Source organism: Onychostruthus taczanowskii, unplaced genomic scaffold (genome assembly GCF_017590055.1).
Source record: "Onychostruthus taczanowskii isolate IOZ18803 unplaced genomic scaffold, ASM1759005v1 scaffold50, whole genome shotgun sequence".
Lineage (NCBI taxonomy): Eukaryota > Metazoa > Chordata > Aves > Passeriformes > Passeridae > Onychostruthus > Onychostruthus taczanowskii.
In genome coordinates, this window is record NW_024502569.1 from 4234974 (window position 1) to 4254554 (window position 19581).

At 39.2% G+C, this 19581-nt stretch overlaps 1 protein-coding gene across 1 annotated transcript in view; it reads left to right on the forward strand.

Annotated features, from left to right (window-relative positions):
• ATP8A2 (ATPase phospholipid transporting 8A2) overlaps positions 1–19581 on the forward strand; it is a 303180-nt gene that overhangs the window by 101432 nt on the left and 182167 nt on the right. Inside the window, exon 25 of the mRNA XM_041416052.1 lies at positions 15167–15339. Coding sequence (XP_041271986.1) covers positions 15167–15339 — 173 coding nt within the window. The remainder of the gene's footprint in view (positions 1–15166; positions 15340–19581) is intronic.

The window sequence follows — 19581 nt, forward strand, 5'->3', positions numbered from 1 at the left end:
TGTCAGTTTTAATGTAGAGATAAATTGTAAATGATACTTATCTGAAATGGCGTTGTACAGCCCTGGTTTATAATACATTGTAGAGAATTTCAAGTCAAACAAAACCAACCTGTCTATGTACGGGCTGCCCTATGGCCTCTAGATGCATTTTGCCGTGCAGTCATTCCTGACAGTGGCAATTGCCAGCAAATACATGTCAGTTTTAATGTTTTGTTGCTTTTAAATCTGCAAGGCATTAGCAAGCCTCCTACTAGGGGAAGGGATAAAATGGGTTACCTGTGGGAGTCTGGAAAAGTATAGAGTAGCTGGAGGAAGCTTTACTTTCCTCTGTGGTTCACCACCTGATATTAGCAATTTTATTGAAACCTTTAATGCAGGTAGACAGGGTGTTTTTGAGAAGTCGAGTAAGGACAGTGGAGAAATCCAGTGTGATGGTTTTGGAGGGAGAGAAAGCAGCAGGTTTTTTATTTTATTGGGTAGGATTTTTTTTTTTTTATATGAGGAAGCTTCTTAAGAAATGCAAATTATTTAGCTACTTGAGATTACAAATAAAGTAGATGTTGTGACAGATCATTTGATTCATGCTTGTCCAGCATCCAGGAGCCACATGAACTTTCAGTAAGGAAATCTGCAAATCAGAGAGATAATTCTTGCAGAAGTTGTTAGAAAATAGGTTTGCCAAGAAGTAATTGTTGCTATTTGTCAGTATACTGGGAGCTAAGATGCTGTTGTTGCTGTAAATGTTGTACAGGAATGTAGTAGAGTTAGCTCCCATGAGCATAAATCTTCAATATAACTTCTTGTGGTGGTCACCTGGAGGAAATTCTCAAACTAAATATTATTTAAAACAATGGTAGTCATGTAGGGCCATGTGTGCATCTAGCACGTATTTTAATTTTGTGAGGGACAGACCTCTCCTACTTAGATTGCCTTTATCTCTGCACTTGGAATTAGTTACCTTGCCTGTCCACTGACCAAACTGCTGTGCATTCTCTAAATCAGTGAGCATAAAGTCATGGAGTGCCTCTAGTTTTTTTCACACAAGCCTGTGCTAAATTGCCTGGTTTCTTACTTGGGTTTTGGATTTTGACTATTAATTTTCACACTGTCATTATTGCTGTCAGAGTTTTTAGTTTTTTGGGGTTTTTTTTGGTTTTTGTTTGCTTTTTTTTTTTAATATAGGGAAGCTTGTTACATATGGGTGCTCAACAGAAGCCTGGTGTTGATATGAATACAGTAAAGTGCATATTTTAAGCACTAAACAGACTAAATAACATGGATTAAAATAGGAAGGAAAATGTTTGGTGTGAGGTTTTGTCAGTTTTTTTGTTTGGTTGGTAACTTGTGGCTGTGGGGTTTTTTTAATTCTAATAAGACATTGAATACAGTCTGCTGTAAAAATGGCCAGCGTGGTTTTAAGACCATATCTTCTGCCTTGTAATGCAATTATTCAGTAATCTTGATTTGGGTTCACATGTGCAGTTGGCTGGTTACAATATTCTTTTCCATTAAGCAGTTTTGGAACATATCATGCTCTATGAGCAAAGGTTAACTAAGGCCTGAAGGAAGCTCGAAGCAGCAAAGTACAGAAGTGTTTGTAGCAAAGAAGACCACTGGCCAAGCTCAGGATAATTACTGCTACATATTATTTAAAGATATACCCTTTGTTGTTCAGCCCTCCTAGTGTCTTCCAAAAGATGGTGTTCTGCCCTAACTGATTTCCATGTCCAAAGTCATTGTGACTAAATCCCTCTTTCCCATGTGGAATTTCAGTCCACATAGTCAGAAAAGCAGCCTGTGTGATATAAGAATGAATATTTTTGGTCTGGGAGTTGTGAATGTTGTTACCTTAACTGTGTGTTACTCTGCAATGGCATAGGAGCTCTGAAAATCTTTATGGTGCTGTCTTTTGAAATAGTGTATTTGTATAGAATTTTTTTAGTAGGTGAACACGATCATCTTGTCAGCTAATGGAATAAGCTTTGGGAGGAATGCAGTATCTGGGTACTTGAGAAGCTGGGGTAAATGGGGCTCAGCATCTCTCAGTTTCAGGGGTCTTGTCTACAGTCTGAAAAACTACTTATTTTTGATATTTCTAATTCTTGTTAGAATTCATTGCCCCAAGTAAAGCATTTGTTGCCTTGGCTGGGAGAAGGCTGTTATGGATTTTGTTTTATATCTAAAGTACTAAATTGCCAAAACCAGTTGACCTTAAGATTATATAACATTAATACTGTTTCAATGAGTAATTCTTTGTTTGGGAACTCTCCCACAGATTATGTACAATATTGGAACTTCAAGATTATTAGAACAGTTGTATGAAGTTACTTGAAAGCTGTCCTTAGTGTCTCACATCAGGACAGCTCTTACAGAATGTCCTTCGATGCAACTCTACTAATGCATCTCACCTCCATTCCTCTCAAAAACACTGCCTGGAGTTGTTGTCTCCTGTGTAGCTTTGAAAGTATGGAGACACTAAACTGTCCACTGAACACATGTAATCTTTTGGATTGCAGTGTCTCTGGAATTTCAGTTCTGGCTGAGCTATGGCTGGTGAAGAAACTGCCTTAAACTTGCGATGCTGATGGCAAGGGCAAGTAGCCTTTTAATGTCACCTCATGTAGTATTAAATAGAATTGTGTTTAGCAAAGACCATTTTTCTATTCCTGTACAGCTTGGAAGTGCTTGAAATTCTCAAGACTTTAACTTCCCCCCCCCCCCCCCCCCCCCCACCACACAATCCAACATAGCTAGCAAAATGACTGGGATTTCAAACCTTAATCCATCCCCCCCCCCCCCCCCCCCCAAAAATCAATAATCTTAGCTAGCAAAATGACTAGGGAACAGCTGAGTGGACGCTTTTGCTTCCTTTAATCTTCAAGGAGGCCAGTGGCAAAGCTACCCTCATTCCTGCTTGTTTCCTTTTCACCACTACCTAAGAGTGATGCAAGGCCAGAGCATGACCAAGCAGTGCCTCTGAAGCTGCTTTCAGGAGATGTGTGAGATGTGTGCTTGTTCATGTACATCACCCTTCCCCAAAGGTATAGCCTGTGCTGAGAAGGTAATGCTATTTAAGGGAGACAAGTAGCCTAAAATAATCTCAGACTGCTGGCTGATATTTAGAAAGCTCTTGATGTCACGTACCATCATCCCTTATAAATCCTTAGCTTTTAATGTTTTATCATGCTTTCATGTTTCCATGTTATAGCCACATTTTTAAAACCCTCTAGATAGGCTTCAGGCTCTTTAGGAGCCTCCAGCCATTTCATTTTATCATTGAACCTAGTCTTTTCTGAGTAGTTGAAGCTGTGGTGTAGGAGCAAACATTTTTTATAAGATAGGCACAAAAATTAATTTGGCTTTAGAATTAAAGTAAAATTCAGTATACAAAGTGACAATTGTATGGCAGCTTCTGAACTGTCTCTGGGGAGCTGGTTCGTAGACCCAGGCTCCACTTCTCCAGAGACTTGAGGAGGTGAGGGTGGGCTGTATCTTGCTGCTGGCTCTTCGTGTGCCATGTGGCAGAGGATGGGCTGGAGGAGCTGCCTGCCCTGTGCCCTGTTTCAAGGGTGGAACTGAGGGCAGGAGGAGGGATTTGGGTCTGTGCCACGTCTAGTTTGTCATTGCTCACATATCTGCTGCCAGTGAAGTTAAAATTAATTGTTCAAAGAAAGCTTGATATATTTGCTTTTTCAGACCTTTTTATTTTTCATATAACTGTAGAATGGTGTGAGTTGGAAGGGACCTTAAAGATCTAGTTTCAATCCCTTCTGCCATGGGCAGGGGTTCCGTTCCCTAGATCAGGTTGCTCAGGGCCCCATCCAACCTGGCCTTTATTGAACGTGTCTGGGGATGGGGTTTCCACAAGCTCTCTGGGCAGCAGTTTTTGTCCTTTTGTCACTGTAATCTGCTGTGCTCAAATTGCAAGACAGAAGGATTGTGAGTTCTTTTGGTGTTTTGAAAGTAAGTAGCATTGAGCATGAATTGATTTTGGTAGAATTCTATTAGCAAATATAATCTTCAGGCTTTCTATGACAAAAGTGTTCAAGGTGGACATCTTGAGGCATTTGCCTGATGTTATTGTTGTGAAGTACTAATTTGGTAATTTTTAAGTGCAGCAGAAGAATTTACATCATGACAAATCTTATTTTAGCAAAACTAGTAAGTGGGTTCAACAGGCTGGCAGGCATAAAACCATTTTGATAGTTTTGTCATGCTTTTCTCATTTCATGATCTACTGCTTTGTAGATAGTTTGGTTATGGGTTTTGTATCAGCTGAACAAATACATAGCTGTCTGGATTTCTGGTATTCTGATACTATAACACTAAATTCTTTAGTTTTCATAATTTATGTGTGGTGCCAGTGCTCATACTTTGGATAGCTCTCCTGTTACTTTTCTTCAGGGGTTAAATGAGAGTTATGTGATCCTATAGATCTAGAAGAGTTGAAATAGTGAAGATCTCTGTGATCTAGCTTGAATGTTTCCTAGCATCTTGCTTGTGTAACCCAGTAGTGTTTCTCCCTTTCCCTGTATGTGCCTACTGTAATTCATGGGTTTAAAAACCTGTAGTCTAAGGTTAGCACTTTTAGTCCTGCTGCTGTCCTCTGCTTGGATGCAGAGTTACAGAGTTCTTACTTTTAGTTTTGGGACACGAGGGAAGATCCAGTTTCCCTGTATGCTTGCTGTTCCAGCTTTTTGATCTCTGCTTCTTCCTCCCACAGTCTGTGTTTCCCAGGTATGGGAGTGTCCATGCCTTTGTTCTTCAGGGCATGTGCAGTGTTTTCCTTGTACAGTGTGTTCCATATCCTTCATCTGCCCTTGTGGGGCAATTTAGGTGCTGTTTTGTCTTAAGCATGGTGAGGTTTGAGCACCCCTTTCCAGTAGCTTGCCAAAAGGGCCAACCCAAGCAGGAGAATGCTGCCTTGCTTTCTACTTCCTAGGCTCTGCTTCATTAGAAGTCCTGAGAGGGCACAGATGGGACCGAGGCCAGGAATGAAGTGTCCAGCATGGACTGTTGCACCCTGCCAAAGGTGACTGAGCAGCTGCCAAAGGGCAGGAAGCCTGACCTAACTCTTTAAGGAGTCAAAGTGATCCCAGTTGGATGGAAACAATCGATGAATGTATTTGTTCTTCATTTTTGAGAGGCTGTTGGGGAATAGGTAAGGTCATGGGAGTACAGCTTGTATCAGATCCTTCTAGAAACCCCTTTGTATGTTGTTTTATTGCCTAGTCAGCCCTGGTTAAAAGGGAAAAATACATATTCCAAGGAGTATGAGTAACTTCTGATGCTTGTCTTGCTGTCAGGGTAGAAGTAAAATCTCAAAGGGTATTTCAGGAACTGCGACGTCTCTCATATTTCTGCTCAATACATGTATTGTTTCTAAATCAAAACCAGGGCTTTAGGCAAACAACTTGGGTTAAAAGCAATCTGCTGCTTAAAAGTCACTTTTATTACAGAGCTTGCTTGTCCTAATCAGTGACTCTGGAACTTTCTCGGCTTTGCTTGCAGAAACACATCTGATAGTACACAAGCACTTGAAAGGAAGACTAATATGACAGGTTGGGTTGTTGTGTGTTGGGACTGTCTCGAATTGCTTAGAGTTTGCTGTTTGGCTTAATTCTCAAAGCAGTTTTCTTTTACTGAAATGTGGGAATAACTTTGGCTATGAACTCTGACAGCGGTATGGCCTCTGTTACTTACACTACCATTCAACTGAGCTATTAACTGCACAGATGCTAACAGCGGTTGGGGTCTTTTTTAAAGGGGGATTTTGGAGAGGAAATTAAGAGTGGAAGACTACAAATAATTGAAGCTATATCTTTCTCTAGCCCTATTTAAATTTTATTAGTCTTTAGAGAGGGAAATTCTGTCCTTCCAGCTTTATTTTGATGTCTTACAAATTGACGTTACCTTACATGAAAGGGTAAAACCAAAACTTTCTCTGCCAGACTACACATATAATGTGACTTGAAAATATAAAATAATTTTGTCATAGTAAACAGTAGTTTTGACACATGCATATGTCTGTGCTGGAAAGGTAACTGCATAATGAGAAAATCATCTTGAGTCAATCTACTCAATATTGTGAGTTCCTTATGTATTGCATTCTTCTGGGGGAGAGATGAGCTCTGTCATCTCACCTGTATTTCATTGTGACTGTTGTTCAGTCTTTTATACATTAATAAACATGGATTCTTTACTTGCAAGCAATGATAAAATTCCTTTAATGTAGTCCTGCCTGCATTGGCGGCTGTTCTTTGTCTCAGGAAAGTTCTAATCTAATTTAGTCAGGATGGATGTATTTTATTTATGTTGATCAAGATGGTATAATAGTGATAACTTATAATTTAGACTGTGTATATTAAAAAACTCCACACACAGATAGAGGTATAAATACATGAATAAAACAGTATCTGTAGCAGAGATCTGAATCTTTAAAGCATTCTACCTGAAGGCTTAGGGGTGACCTAATTGCCTTCCTGTACCTGAAGGGAGGAGCCTGCAGGAAAGTCAGAGAGGGACTTTTTACAGGAACATATAGTGACAGGAAAAGGGGGAATGGCTTAAAACTGTAAGATAGTAGGTTTAGATTGCATGTTAAGAAAAAATTCCTTTCTGTGAGGGTGGTGAGACACTGAAACAGGTTGCCCAGAGAAGTTGTGGGTGCTCCACGTCTGGAAGTGTTCAAAGCCAGGCTGGATGGAGCTCTGTGCAAACTAGTCTAGGGATGGGGTTGGAACTAGATGGTCTTTAAGGTCCTTCCAACCCAAAATATCCTGTGATTTGACAGAAGGAGAAAATAACCTCTTTTTTGGGGGGCAGTGGTGGGTAAATTATAGATGACTTGTATGTCTGCATACCAATGTTATTTTCTTGGTTGAATTCTCCTCAGTTGTTAAGGGGGATTGATGTGTGCTGACAGCTTAAAACAGAGCAACACAGAAGCTTGTGGTTCAGACAGTGTAACAGAGAATCCTGTATCTTCATGATCTAAAGCAGAAGGTTGTGGTGTCTACTTGATCTGAAGGTTTATCCATCAGGTTGAGAAGTGGGCTGTTATCTCTGAGAAATTGCTTGACAGAAATGTAACTTCCTGAAGGAGCTTCTTTCAAGAGCAGGCTTCTGTTTTCTTTGCTTCCAGGAACAGCTGGGTTATTATATTCCAAAGAGAAAAAGTAGAAGGAAATAAAAAGTCTATTCTGTTGAATGAATTTAATAAAGCTAAAGTATCATACTATAAAGACTGAATCATTCTAGCTTACTAGCAAAACTAACAGACTGCTTCCTCTTGGCAGAGTACAGTTGTTGATTTTAGTAAACATACAGATGCTTTGGTGTCCAGAACAAGCATTTCTTCTTTGCACTTTCTGTGGTATGAGACATAAACTATCTTAATGTGCACCATAAACTGTTCTGTGGTCAAATATCTAATATATATTGAAAGCAATAGACAGAGTCACCTACATAGAGCAGTTCTGGAGTAAATGAAAATCGTGTAATAAGCCTAATGCTGTTCTTAGTGTGAAGAGAACAGGGTTGTGGCTATAATATTTGAAATCCTTGGTTGTCCCAGGAGATACACATGCTTCTTACTAAAGTTAGAAATATTTAAAAATGTCAAACTGAACAAATGTGGTATTGTCTTCCATAGCATTTGAAGAACATTTGATGAATTGCCCTTTTGACTGCAGTTGTTTCTACAATTGTTTCTTATGCTGCCAGCTTTGCCCTCGTGGAACTCAAAGAAGGATTGCAAAAGACTCATGGCTTTCAAGATGGTGCCTTTGGCAAGAGTGTTGCACTGGATAACTACTTAGGATGTCAGTTCTTTTTTCTGAGAATGCTGAGACTTTTGTCACTTTTCTTGATTTTTTTAAAATTAATCAGTATTTTAGTCAAGTTTACAGTAAAGATTGGCATTTTTAAGATGCCACTGCTATAATCAGCATTTCTCTCTTTAATGTGAAGAAAAAAGTAATGCTGTAGAAAACTTCAGGTTTTAGTTGAGAAGGGTAAGATATGAGGATCACCATTTCTTGCAGCATGCACTGCCTTGTTGTTTAATCTGCAAGGTGGGAGATGACTAGTTAGTGAAGTCTTGAACAAATTGCTTTTCCTTCTTAATTTGGCAAAAGCCTCTCTTGCTCCTAATTCTTCTCTCCTTCTCCCCCCACCCCAAAGCCTCTCCAGTTCTGGGGTTGCAGGGGAAACATCATATATGTTTCATATTAAAGATGCTGCTTTTCTTTACCGACACCCTGAAGTTTAGTGTGCAGTACATGACATGCTATGTTAAGATTGAGTACTTCACCATGCACTTTTTGAATAGTCAGCTCTTTGATGCTCTTCCTTGCCATGATCTTGAACTGATCTTGCAGGTACTTGAAGTACCTGCAGCCCTTTACACAGTGTATGTGGTTGAGATGGTATATCTGACTGACACTTTTGGAGATTATTTTTCTGTGATCAGATGAAGTTTGTGAAAAGATCAGTTTCATTTTTCTTTTTAAACTATGTAGAACACACTTGGAGACAGATGTACAGATGACGGGACAGATGGTCCTTCAGGGTGTATTTTTTTTTTCCTATTTAACCAAGTTTCTAGACTCCTGCATAATAAGTCTGTTGCAGAACTGGAAACATCCTTGAATCGTTCTCTACAGCACTAGCTACAGCTCTTGATGGGAAGTTCATCTGGGCTTTCAACTGCCCTGGATAGAAAAATTCTGGTATGATCTATTTATCTTATATTTGAAAGCAAGATCTGGTCTGAATATGTGATAACCTGAGACTTGCTGTGCAGACTAAGGACTCTTTGTATTGAGACATTTTAAATTACTTGGCTAATTGAAAGAATTTCAGGTTGAAGTTAAATTGAAAGCTATGAAAATTGAGTGAGCCCATCTAATATCTCTGGGTCCTCCATATAAGGTTTTTCTTGGCATGGTAGGAGATCATTTTCATCAAGCAGAATCGTGGTGTTATTAAACAAGCAAGTTCTGCTGTGTCAGATCTGTGAGAGTCATTTGATTGACATGTTTTAAGAATGGCTGTGAGGTGACATTGGAGTAGTCACTCTTTGTGCTCATATGTATCTAAATCAGCATGTGACCCAGGCTGAGCACTGCAGCAATACTGAGGAGCAGCTGTTGATGGGCCTGCTTGTTAGTTTTTCTCTTAGTTTTGATCTTACTTAAAAGAGTAAATTGAAGTGTGCAGCTGGGATGTGATCTTCGGTGATCCATTTGCTAAATGGTTTTGTGTGTACAGCTTGAATTTGAAGTGAATACTGTATTGTAGAAGTACTTAGACTTCTAAACTGGGAAATGTTGGTACTGTGTCTTTTTAAATGTGAAGTAGTGAAGTATTCACAGTTAGTCTTTGGCTCTTAAAGGTTTTCCTGGCTCTCATCTAGAATGTCCTTATATCCTCTACTTCTGTAAAGCTAGGGAGGGGATGAACTCTTAAAATTGGGCTTTAGAAATGTGTAATTTTTAGGGTCATCTCTCCATAGTGCTGTTTTCAGTGAATTAGTAAACAGAAAAACCTCCCTGCTAATATTTCTACTTCTGGCTTTACAAGAACCTTACAGGTGATATGTTTTCAGGAATACAGCTTGCTCTATTCCCTGTGCACATCTAGCAAGATGAATGTCCTTACTGCTGTCAAGTTTGACTTTTTCTTTTAGCATTGTTACATGGTTTTAAGAATAGAAGAAAGCCAGAGTGGTTCTGTGGCTACTCTTAAGAATTTCCTTATTGCTGAGAAAGTGTGCAAACACTTCTCTGAAATTTTTTGTGAGTTGAATGTGGAGGTCCATGTTGTTGTAGAGTTGATTGTATTACACTATACATATTCCCATATTAGTAACTAAGTATTTTCAATTCTCCTGATGTTTTGAGTTTCCATTTTATGTGCCGTAAACCATGGCTTTTGTGTCAGTTTATATAAGCAGGTGACACATTGCACCTAGAAAACACAACTGTGTTTGAATTGGTATTTCCATCCCCAGCTAAATTCTGAGTACAATGTTGCACAGAAATAGTTAAAAAATCAACTGTTTGAAGACTGATCAATTGTAGGAATCATAAAAGAGGGGAAATAGAGGAATATGACAACAGTCCTGTAGCTGGACTACTGCTGTAAGCATAAGATAATCTTCACTAGGTTTTGTGGCTGTATGCTTTGCTGGGTCTTTGGAAGTTGCCTGTTTGCTTTTAGAAGTTGAAGTAGTTTGCTGACCTAGTCAAGTTTGGTACCAAACTTGGAAGATTAGCAAAAGTGAGGATCTGTTCTGAAAGTGGTATTTCTTTCTAGGTTTCAAGACAGGTTTCAAGGTTAGCTGTTGCATATGTCCTATTTATTGTGGCAAGCACTTCCAGTGACTCTTCTGCCCAAGGGGTGTTCCTTTAAATAGTTCTAATGTTTTCCCAGCTTTGGTTTAAACATTAGGGGTTTTTTATGTTGATTATTCCTATTCTCCTGTAAATTTGCTTCTGCCAGATGTCTTTACAGACCTCTCTGGCACAGCGGCCTGGCAGATTGAAGTCAAAGATTTCACTTAACGTGGTGAAGCTTCTAGGTTGCAATGAAGATGCAATGGAAAATTTCCCATGAAGTAGGGTTGGCCAGTGTTATCTTGATTGGGTTATGCAATGGATTCCTTGCTTAATTCTAAAGTTCTCCTTGGAATATTTTTTACTTAATGCTAGGGGAAGGGGATGTGGCTGGTATTTTGGTTGAAACCTTTTTTTCAGCACAGTGAAAGAATTGTTACATCTGATGATTCAGCTCATCCATGGATGGGAAGGAAAACAGCAGCTATAAAAAGTAAATTCTTGGACTGGTAAAACAAAATGAGCTGGCACTTCAGTGCACTCTACTGAGTTAGCGGTTTGTGTAATTTATATAACGTCATTTATACCAGAACTAGTGGTTTGGAAATTAATTGTAGGATGATGGAAGAAGTTAGCTTGGAAAACCCTTCAAGCTGCTGTAGCTAGCAGTACTTTCTAGATAACTACAGAAGCAGGTAGCATGTGCTATTGACTTAGCTTATAGTTCCACCAGTGTGTAGGTTTAACATCTCTTACTGCAGGAGCTTTTTTTGTAAGGGTCGTTTTAAGTCTTCTGAGAAGGAGGAATGGCTGTTCAAGAAAGGTGAATCACTGAATATTCCGAGTTGGAAGGGACCCAGAAGGATCATTGAGTCCAGCTCTAAAGTGAATGGCCCATATGAAGATCATACCCATGATCATGGCACGATTAGCAGCATGCTCCACCCGAGAGGGCAGGAAATGTGGGCAGCGAGAATGTAAGGCTGATTTTGGCCAAAAGGGGGTATGTCTGTCAGAGGTCACAGATCCAGGGGTGAGAGTCTCTCTTCAGCTAAAGACACCTTCTGGCCTACATGATGCTGCAAACCACTGACTTCTCTTCCTGAGATGTCTTTCCTTGTGGGCCATAGATGGCTGTATGCTTACAATGAACCATGAGTGTACTGGCTGCACAAAATTCTATCCTTTCTATCTCTTGCTGTAATTTCAGTGAGTTTGTGAGCCTTTCCAGTGAAACACAGGGCAGGAAAGAGGAGATTTGGAGCTGATTGTCTTATAATTGTCCAGTTCTTCTCTGGGTATCAGTGTTTTTGTAAAATAAGCTGAGGGAATGGCTATTATCCTGCTGGAGACTTCTGCACTTAATTTTTGCAAGTCCTTCTGAGTTCTCTTTTTTCTTGGCAAATATCTGATACTGTTGTTCTGTGTTGGATACTGCATTGCCTCACACACCAACATTTCTTGCTGCAGTGTCCAAAGCTCTGATGGGAGGGCGTGGCCCTTATGGTGCACTGCTTCTAGTAAAACCCAACCAAAACAAAGCAAAGAAACCCTAAAGAGCAACAACAAACACCAAACATTCAAAGACACACAATACACAGAAAAAAAATGTTAAGTTCTAATTAAGTAACCTATACAGCATTCCTGATGTTTCTTATTACAGCGTGAGGAGTCTGCTCTTGTTTTTAGTGAAATCAGCAGAGTTTCTGATTACGTTAACTCTGATTGCATTGACTTCCCAGTTGACTTCAAGCATCATGTAAAAAGTATTAATATTTGTTCTGTTAGCCCACAAAATAATGGCCTGGTAAATCCCAGAATGTTTGTCAGTATTGTAACTCATAAAGCTGGGCACAGCAGGGATTTTTCCTGAGATTTTAGGAAGTGAGAATATACAGGCATGATATCACAAGGTTTGTTAAAGATCCTGAGCATACAATCCAGAGAAGACCACACAAACTGTGCTTCAGGATGTTTTTGTTTTCTGCCTGTCAACAAATTTAGTCTGGTATGAAGATTTATAATAGTGAACTTATGATGTTACTTTGTGTTCTGTATGGAAACTATGCACACACAGAACAGTAAAATCTGAAAGTTTATTTTAAGGCAGTAATGCAAGTAAATGCTCTGCTGAGGGTTTGTATTTGTGGTTGTGACTTGTTAAAATGGAAATGGAAAAACAAACAGGAAGAGAAGGTGGGATAGGTTTATTATGAAATATAGCACTATGTCTTAAATTTAACTCAAGCACAGAGACCGTAACATCTTTAACCCTTAAAGGCATTTATGTCAGAATTGTTCATGTTTTTAGAAACAAATCCCCTCATCATGTCAAAGGTCTAAAAGTAGAATAAAAATAAATTGAAACCTGATTTCCTTAGCTTTTTCAGTTTGAGCTCTGTAGTTGACTTTTTACAATCTGTTTTTTTTTTTTTTTTTTTTTTTTTTTTTTTTTTTTTTTTTTTATTTGTTCTCTGATACTTGGTGGTCTTATGAATGAGTTTTTAAGCCCTTGTAAAGCTCTAAATTGATAATGTTACTCTGATTCAACTGTCCACTTAAGCACGTGCACACGTCCTCTACTGGCTTATGAAGTGTCCATATTTATTAGAATAACCCACTGAATCAAGGCTACTAAACAGATGGACTTTTCAGTTTTTGCACCTTCTGACTTTCAAGTAAAGCTGTATATCTTTAATATTTGATGGAAATCAATATGCCAGTACTATCAGGTTTGATTGGCAGGCGCCTCTCCGGGTTTCCCCAGAGCAGCTGGATGCTCTGTGCCTGGGAAGGAAAACCAAGTTTATTATGTCTAAGTGAAAGGCTTGGTTTATTTGTTTCTAATATTCTGAAGCCCTGACAAACTTACTATTTAGGCTTTATGGATACTCAGTAAAAAAGGCAGGGATATTCCACAGATGTGAGATACTTGCTTAGGATTACTATTGATTTCTTCTTCATCACGCTTGTTCTAGTAAAGGATTGATTTAGTCTTGCTTGATGTGACTCAAAGAAATTTATCCCTTAATGTCAAGCAGAGAGTGAAAGCTAGGGATCAAAGTAGGGATTTTGACTCTAGTTATCAGTAATGAGTTACTCAGAGAAGGATATAGTTCCCTATGGTTTCCAAATGTTTGTTCCCCTGCTTACTTAGAAGGTCTTCATTATATACCCAGAGAGAATGGGGTCTGGTTTATTTGGCTTAATTGCACTGGCCTATAGGAGCAAAAGTTGGTTTTCTTTTTTAAAACATAGCAATTTTAAGTAGTTGGAAGAAACAGAAATAATAATTCATGCTTTTTTACTGTATAAAGCTGTTATGTTGTAAGTTAGCTCTGTGTATGGAGGAGTATATTGAGTGTTGTACAGAGTGCTGTTAAAATGAAGTGCCTCATTTTTAATCCTTGATTTATAGTGTTTTGGGGTATTATATTAGCAGTGTTACTAATTCTGTGTCATTTTACATGTAAGATGAGCAAGTTCCATGACCAGGGCATGAATTGGATGAGGCTTATCTATATCCATGATAATAACTTGTGGAGAGACTAGTATCCTCAACTGATGAGAAATATCACCTTTTATAAGTTTTCTTGTGGCTTTGTCTTTTGAGCAATAGATGATGGATATTCAGTAACCCTCCTGAACTTGCCCTCAGATTCTCCTGTCTCTGTAGGGGGGAGTGGGGAGTGGTTGGGCCCTGGCCTTCACCCTCCTTTGGGTCAGGTGAAAAGTGAGGGTGTTCCCTCTGAAGTGCCCCAAGTGCTAGACCGGGAATAAAAGGGCAGGGAGTTCTCCCTTGGTTTCAAATAGTCAGAGAAGCATTTAATCAATCCTGCATGTGCATTCAGGAGAAGGACAGGGGTTAATTCTGCTCTTGAGAGCAAGAAAAATGAGTAAGACTGAGAGGAAGCAGTAAAGAAAAAGAAATGACACTCCAAGATCCCAGGGGCAGGGGCTCTTGGGAAAAAATTCTAGTATTGATAACATTACCCAAACTATATCCATTATACCATCCTTGGAGTTCCTGTGAATGTTGTCACTGCACAGTAGTGTTGAACTAGATAAAACAGCTTTCTTCCTAGAAGACGTACCCTTGTTTTCCCAGCACTGGTCTCTTAAGGTTTAAGCACAGTCATCTACTTTGTGTTAGATTTTCAGGTACAGTGTAGATAAAGCAGGCCATGAAGTCATAAATCAAATCCCTTACATTTTAATGGGGAAACAGGGAATTACGCAGTCATTCTTTTAAAGAAGGTGCAGGAGGTCATGTGTGTCTACAGTGGCTGATTTGTGTTCTCTGTCGCACCCATTAATTTAATCTGTAAATTTGCCTCCAGTTTGGGGCTAGTTTTCTAGTGAATCAGAGTGAATTTGTTTCTATTACCATACTAATGAGTGGGGTGAGAGCAAATGAATTGCAAAGCAAGTTTTCCTCTTTCCCCCTCCCTTCCACTTTGTATGAAAGTGGCCTGATTCTTTTCCTACCTATTTGGCCCAGGAAAGTTGATGTATTTGGGCTGCATTTGGGAGGGCTGTATCGCAACTGCTTTGGGCACATCCATCATGCAGGTCTGTGTGGTAAAGATGCTGGACTCTGCTCTGAAACAAGATGAGTTCCTAGGCAAGCCAAGGCAGCTTTTGGCAATTTGTGACACAAGTCAGTATGTCTGCACGAGGTACTGATAACACACTAGCTCATGTCAGTGCCAGTTTGAGTGCATGTGTACTGTGCTCTGCTGCGTGCTCTGGAGATACCTTGCTCTAGTTTGAATGCACTTTTCTTGTATTAGGAAGAAACATTTTATTTCTGTTTTTTTCTTCAGGCAACAAGAGCTTCTCTGACTCAACACTGTACCAGTCTGGGGGAGTCACTGGGCAAGGAAAATGATATTGCCCTGATTATTGATGGCCACACACTGAAGTATGCCCTTTCATTTGAAGTCAGGCAGAGCTTTCTGGACTTGGCACTCTCCTGTAAAGCGGTTATTTGTTGCAGGTAAGGAATTCCCTGTTTCTTCTGGGTAAGAAGTGGGCGTGAAGCCTGTGAAATTCAACCTAGTATGCTCATAGCCACACCTATGCACATAGCCACACCTAAGGATTTGGAGAGCAGCTTGCTTAGTAGTGTCTTTCTTCCTCCTATGGAGGAGGAGGCATGTCCCTTCATTAAAATTCTCTCACCAAATAATACAATTCCTTCTGCCAGTGTCAGTCGCAGCTGAGTCCAATCTCTTCTATAAAGTGATGAAAGATTGTGAGAAAACATTGTGCCTGATTGCCTGATTATAGTAGATACTTATGAGAAGGAATGGTATGGATGTCATTTGTAATCAAAATGTTTGACTGTTCAGCTCAGCTCTAGAGGAGCTCACTGCATGAATTTAAGTTGGTCTTGACTTCTGGTCTATTATGTGAGTCTGTGATAACAGTGCAATTTGCCCTATTAAAATGTTAGACTAGTGCTGGCTTTGCTAAGTCACAGCAGAGTTTGTTGCTGTTTGTGGATATAGCCATACACAGATATGATCCTATGTCATGACTCCTTCAGAAGGAAGGAAATAAGAGCCCCAAGGAAATGAAAACCAAAAGCTGGCTTACTTTACTTTTTGTGTAGCAGGAAGGCTGCATAATTTTTAACTTTGAAAGATTATGTGGCTTTGAGGATTGTGTGTGTTTGTGCTCATTGCTGGTATTTGGGGAGAACTGTGACCTAGTGGAGATTGTTGATTTAGGCAGGCAGGAAGTTTTATTTGCATTCTAGAAGCAAGACCTGCTTTGTGGAAAATGACTATATGGAGACCTTGTACTACTTTTTTTTTTTTTGCAGTCTTACTTACCTTCTATGTGTGCACTTTTGTACAAGTATCACATGGAAAAAGGTGTGCTGTCCATGTACCTGAAATAGCTGAACCCTTGGGCTTTTTATCTGACTAGTTTCTTTCTATTTGTTTTCTGGACTGCTGTACTGCATGATACTGTGGCTAGAACTGTTCAACATGTTCATTAATTACCTGATGATTACATGGAGTATAAGCTCAGGAAGTTTACAAATGATACAAGACTGAGGAGTGAGAAATACCACTGAGGGCTTGGCTGCCCTTCTGAGGGACCTCAATAGGCTGTAGAATTGAGCAGCGAAATCTCATTAGGCTAAAGCAGGGGAACTGCAAAGTCCTGTGCCTAAGGAGTTACAACCCCTTACACCAGTAAGCTGTGGGGGTTGCTGAGCTAGAAAGCACCTTTGTCCAAAGGATCTTTGGATCCTTGCTGGACAAGCTGACCATGAGCCAGCAATGAATCCTAGTGGCAAAGCAAAGACTGGTGTTACCCTGGGCTGCGGTGTAAAGAGCATTGGTAAAGGTTGAGGGAGGTGATCCTTCTTCTCCACACTGGTGAGGTGACTTCTGGAATGTTGTGGCCAGTTCTTGGATCCTTAATATAACAGGTTTAATGGACAGAGTCCAGTGCAGGACCATGAAGATGATAAAGGGGCTGGGGCATCTGTCGTGCAAGGAGCATATGAGAGCTGTAAGTGTTCAGCCTAGAGAAGAGGAGGCTCAGAGGGGTTTGTATCAATTTGTATAAGCATGCAATAGAAGGGAATGAAAGATGAGGGAAGCAGGCTCTTCCCTGTAGTGTTCATTGACAAGAGTTTTTCTTCTGTTGCTTTATTTTTATTTTTTTTATTTACTTTTTTTTTTTTTTTTTTTTAATTTGGGCAGGGGGCTGGGGGAAGAAGGCTCAGAGCCTTAGAGCAGGGGTCCCATTTCTGCAGCTGTTTAATGGAGTGGGAAGTGTTGTGCAAGAAGGAGCTAAGACAAGTTATCTTTGCAATGCAACAGGCCCCGATGTAGATCCAAATTAAAGGTACCTTGAGCTTCGGGAGCACCAAGTGCCTGGGAAGGGAGCTGACTCTGTCTTGGGCTCTGTTTGAGGGGAAGTTAACAAACAGAGCATATCACAATGCTTTGGCAGAGATCCTTCCACGGCACTCTGTTAGTTTATTGCTCGAAGATTTGACAAGTTAAGCCAAAGACCTATGTAGCTGAAACAAATAATAAATTGCAAATTATTAAAATTCCACGTAAAATATATACAATAAGCTAAATATAATGAATAGTCCTGTTTTGCCAGGAGACATGCAATACTGGACATTTCCTCTTTCATTATTTCATGAGGGAAGCCAACAGGAGTTTTATTTATTAGTGAATTAGCAAATTGAGAAACAATGCAGGAAAAAAATTACTTTAAAGTATAAATCAAAGGGGAAGAGATGATGTAATTTCATAGCTTAAAAGGGGGAATGAAAATAATTGAGTTTTAAGTCCCCAGGGAAAAAGAGGAATGCTTTTAATAACCTTTAAGGCTTTTTAAGAACTTTCCAGTCATTTGCCAGGTGCTTGATACTGAAGCAAGAAAAATATTTTTTTTTAACACTCTGAGTTGTTTTCGATGGTACTTTGTGTGTCAAATAAGGCAGTAATTTGAAATGTCCTCTTTCTCAATTCCATTTTAAAACTTCACAGGAAGAAGTTTTAAAATGAAATTGAGAAAGAGGACATTTCAAATTAGAGTTAGTCTTCAAACGAAAATGTTAATTGGGAGGGTGATGTGGCTCTTTAACTTAGTGGTATGATGTTTAACCACAGTAGGAGTTGCCTTGCTGCTCTCAACATTGCATAAATTCATGGGGCTTAATATTTCATAAATTTACTAAAACATTTTCATCTCCTCTGGGGAGTTTCAGCTGCATTTGCCATTAAAAATGTTTTAAAAATATAGTTAAGATGTACTGTATATTCATTTTCTGGGCTTTAGGCATAAACTGTAGTTGAACTTGATTCTCAGGGGTAATCTCTTAAAATGAAACTGTAGTAAACCTGGCTCCTTTCTGCATTAAGAGGGAGAGATGGTATCTTCTGATGGGGTTAAATCTTCCACTGTTACAGTGTCTCTAGCAGGCCACTGGCACAGTGGAGAAAAATATACCCCTCGGGAGACTTGGTAAAGCTAGCAAAATCAAATCAAACAACTCTTCAAGAAAAAGCCTTGTTTGTTAAAGTTTTTCCAGAGACTGACAGATCTTATTATCTTTCTTCACACTGACTGGGATGTCAGGATGTCAAAAGTAAGCAAAACTTTTCAGTGGAAGTAAATGTTGTTTGGAAGGCAGTTGAACTCATGACTTCATTTATGAGCTCTGAGCTGATGATTGCCTGTCTCTGGTTTTTAAATGTTCCTTTAATGGACCTATTTTTAGTGATGTTTTGTGAGACACAAAATGTTAAGCTTTAGGTAGAAGTAAGATTATACTATTAATAACAAAATGGAGTGTTTTCATTCATCTAGTGTTTATACTCTAGCTAGTAGGTACAGCATATTGTTGCATTTGCCTCTGAATATAAAAGCAGCAGAGAATTATATAACTTGTGTGTTATGGCATTTAATATTTAATTATTTAATATTTTTAAAATTCAATATAATTTTAAATTAATGTTTAATTCTCTGCTGAAGAGCCTGCCTTGAATTTGAAATATTTATAGTTGAATTAATGTGATGTTTCAGAAACACATTTTTATGACTATGCTTTGGGAACTTTTTGTTTTTGTTGTTGAATTGAACTTCTTTGCAGGTGGCAGTGACTCTGCCTTTGTATGGGTTTAATGCCATATTAACAAGACATCCATCAGGAAGAAGCAGTCCATCAGCATTTAAGAGATTAAATAATTCTAAACAGTTTGCAAGTACTTCAGTACTTAAAATTAATTGTTGGACAGCAGAGGTAGTGCTTTGTATAATTTCTTTCACAGATGTAAGTACAACAAAACAAGCGTCTCCAGAGAGATGTGTAGCATAAGACTGGGAGCCCATCCCACACTGGGCTGCCTCAGTGTGATTCTTTTCTCTTTTGCTTTGGTATTACTGACCATTTCTGCCATACTTCTTGAGGTGATGATGCTGGGACGTTGTTTCTTTTCCATATGTGTACTTTGATGCTGCAACTTTTCAGCTGAGTGAACAGTGAGTTGATGCCTGTGTAGGAGAGGTTTCAGGTAATAGGAAAAAAAATACAAATGTCTCAGTTGCTGTACAATCCATCAGCTTTTCTGCCATACTTTGGTCAGATGTCCTATTCTGCAGAGGTGTCTATAAAGTGGTGCAGCATGAACAGAAAATGAGAAAATCCAGCAACTGCAATTTCTATGGACTGTCTGCTATCTCCACAAGGGCACTTGCC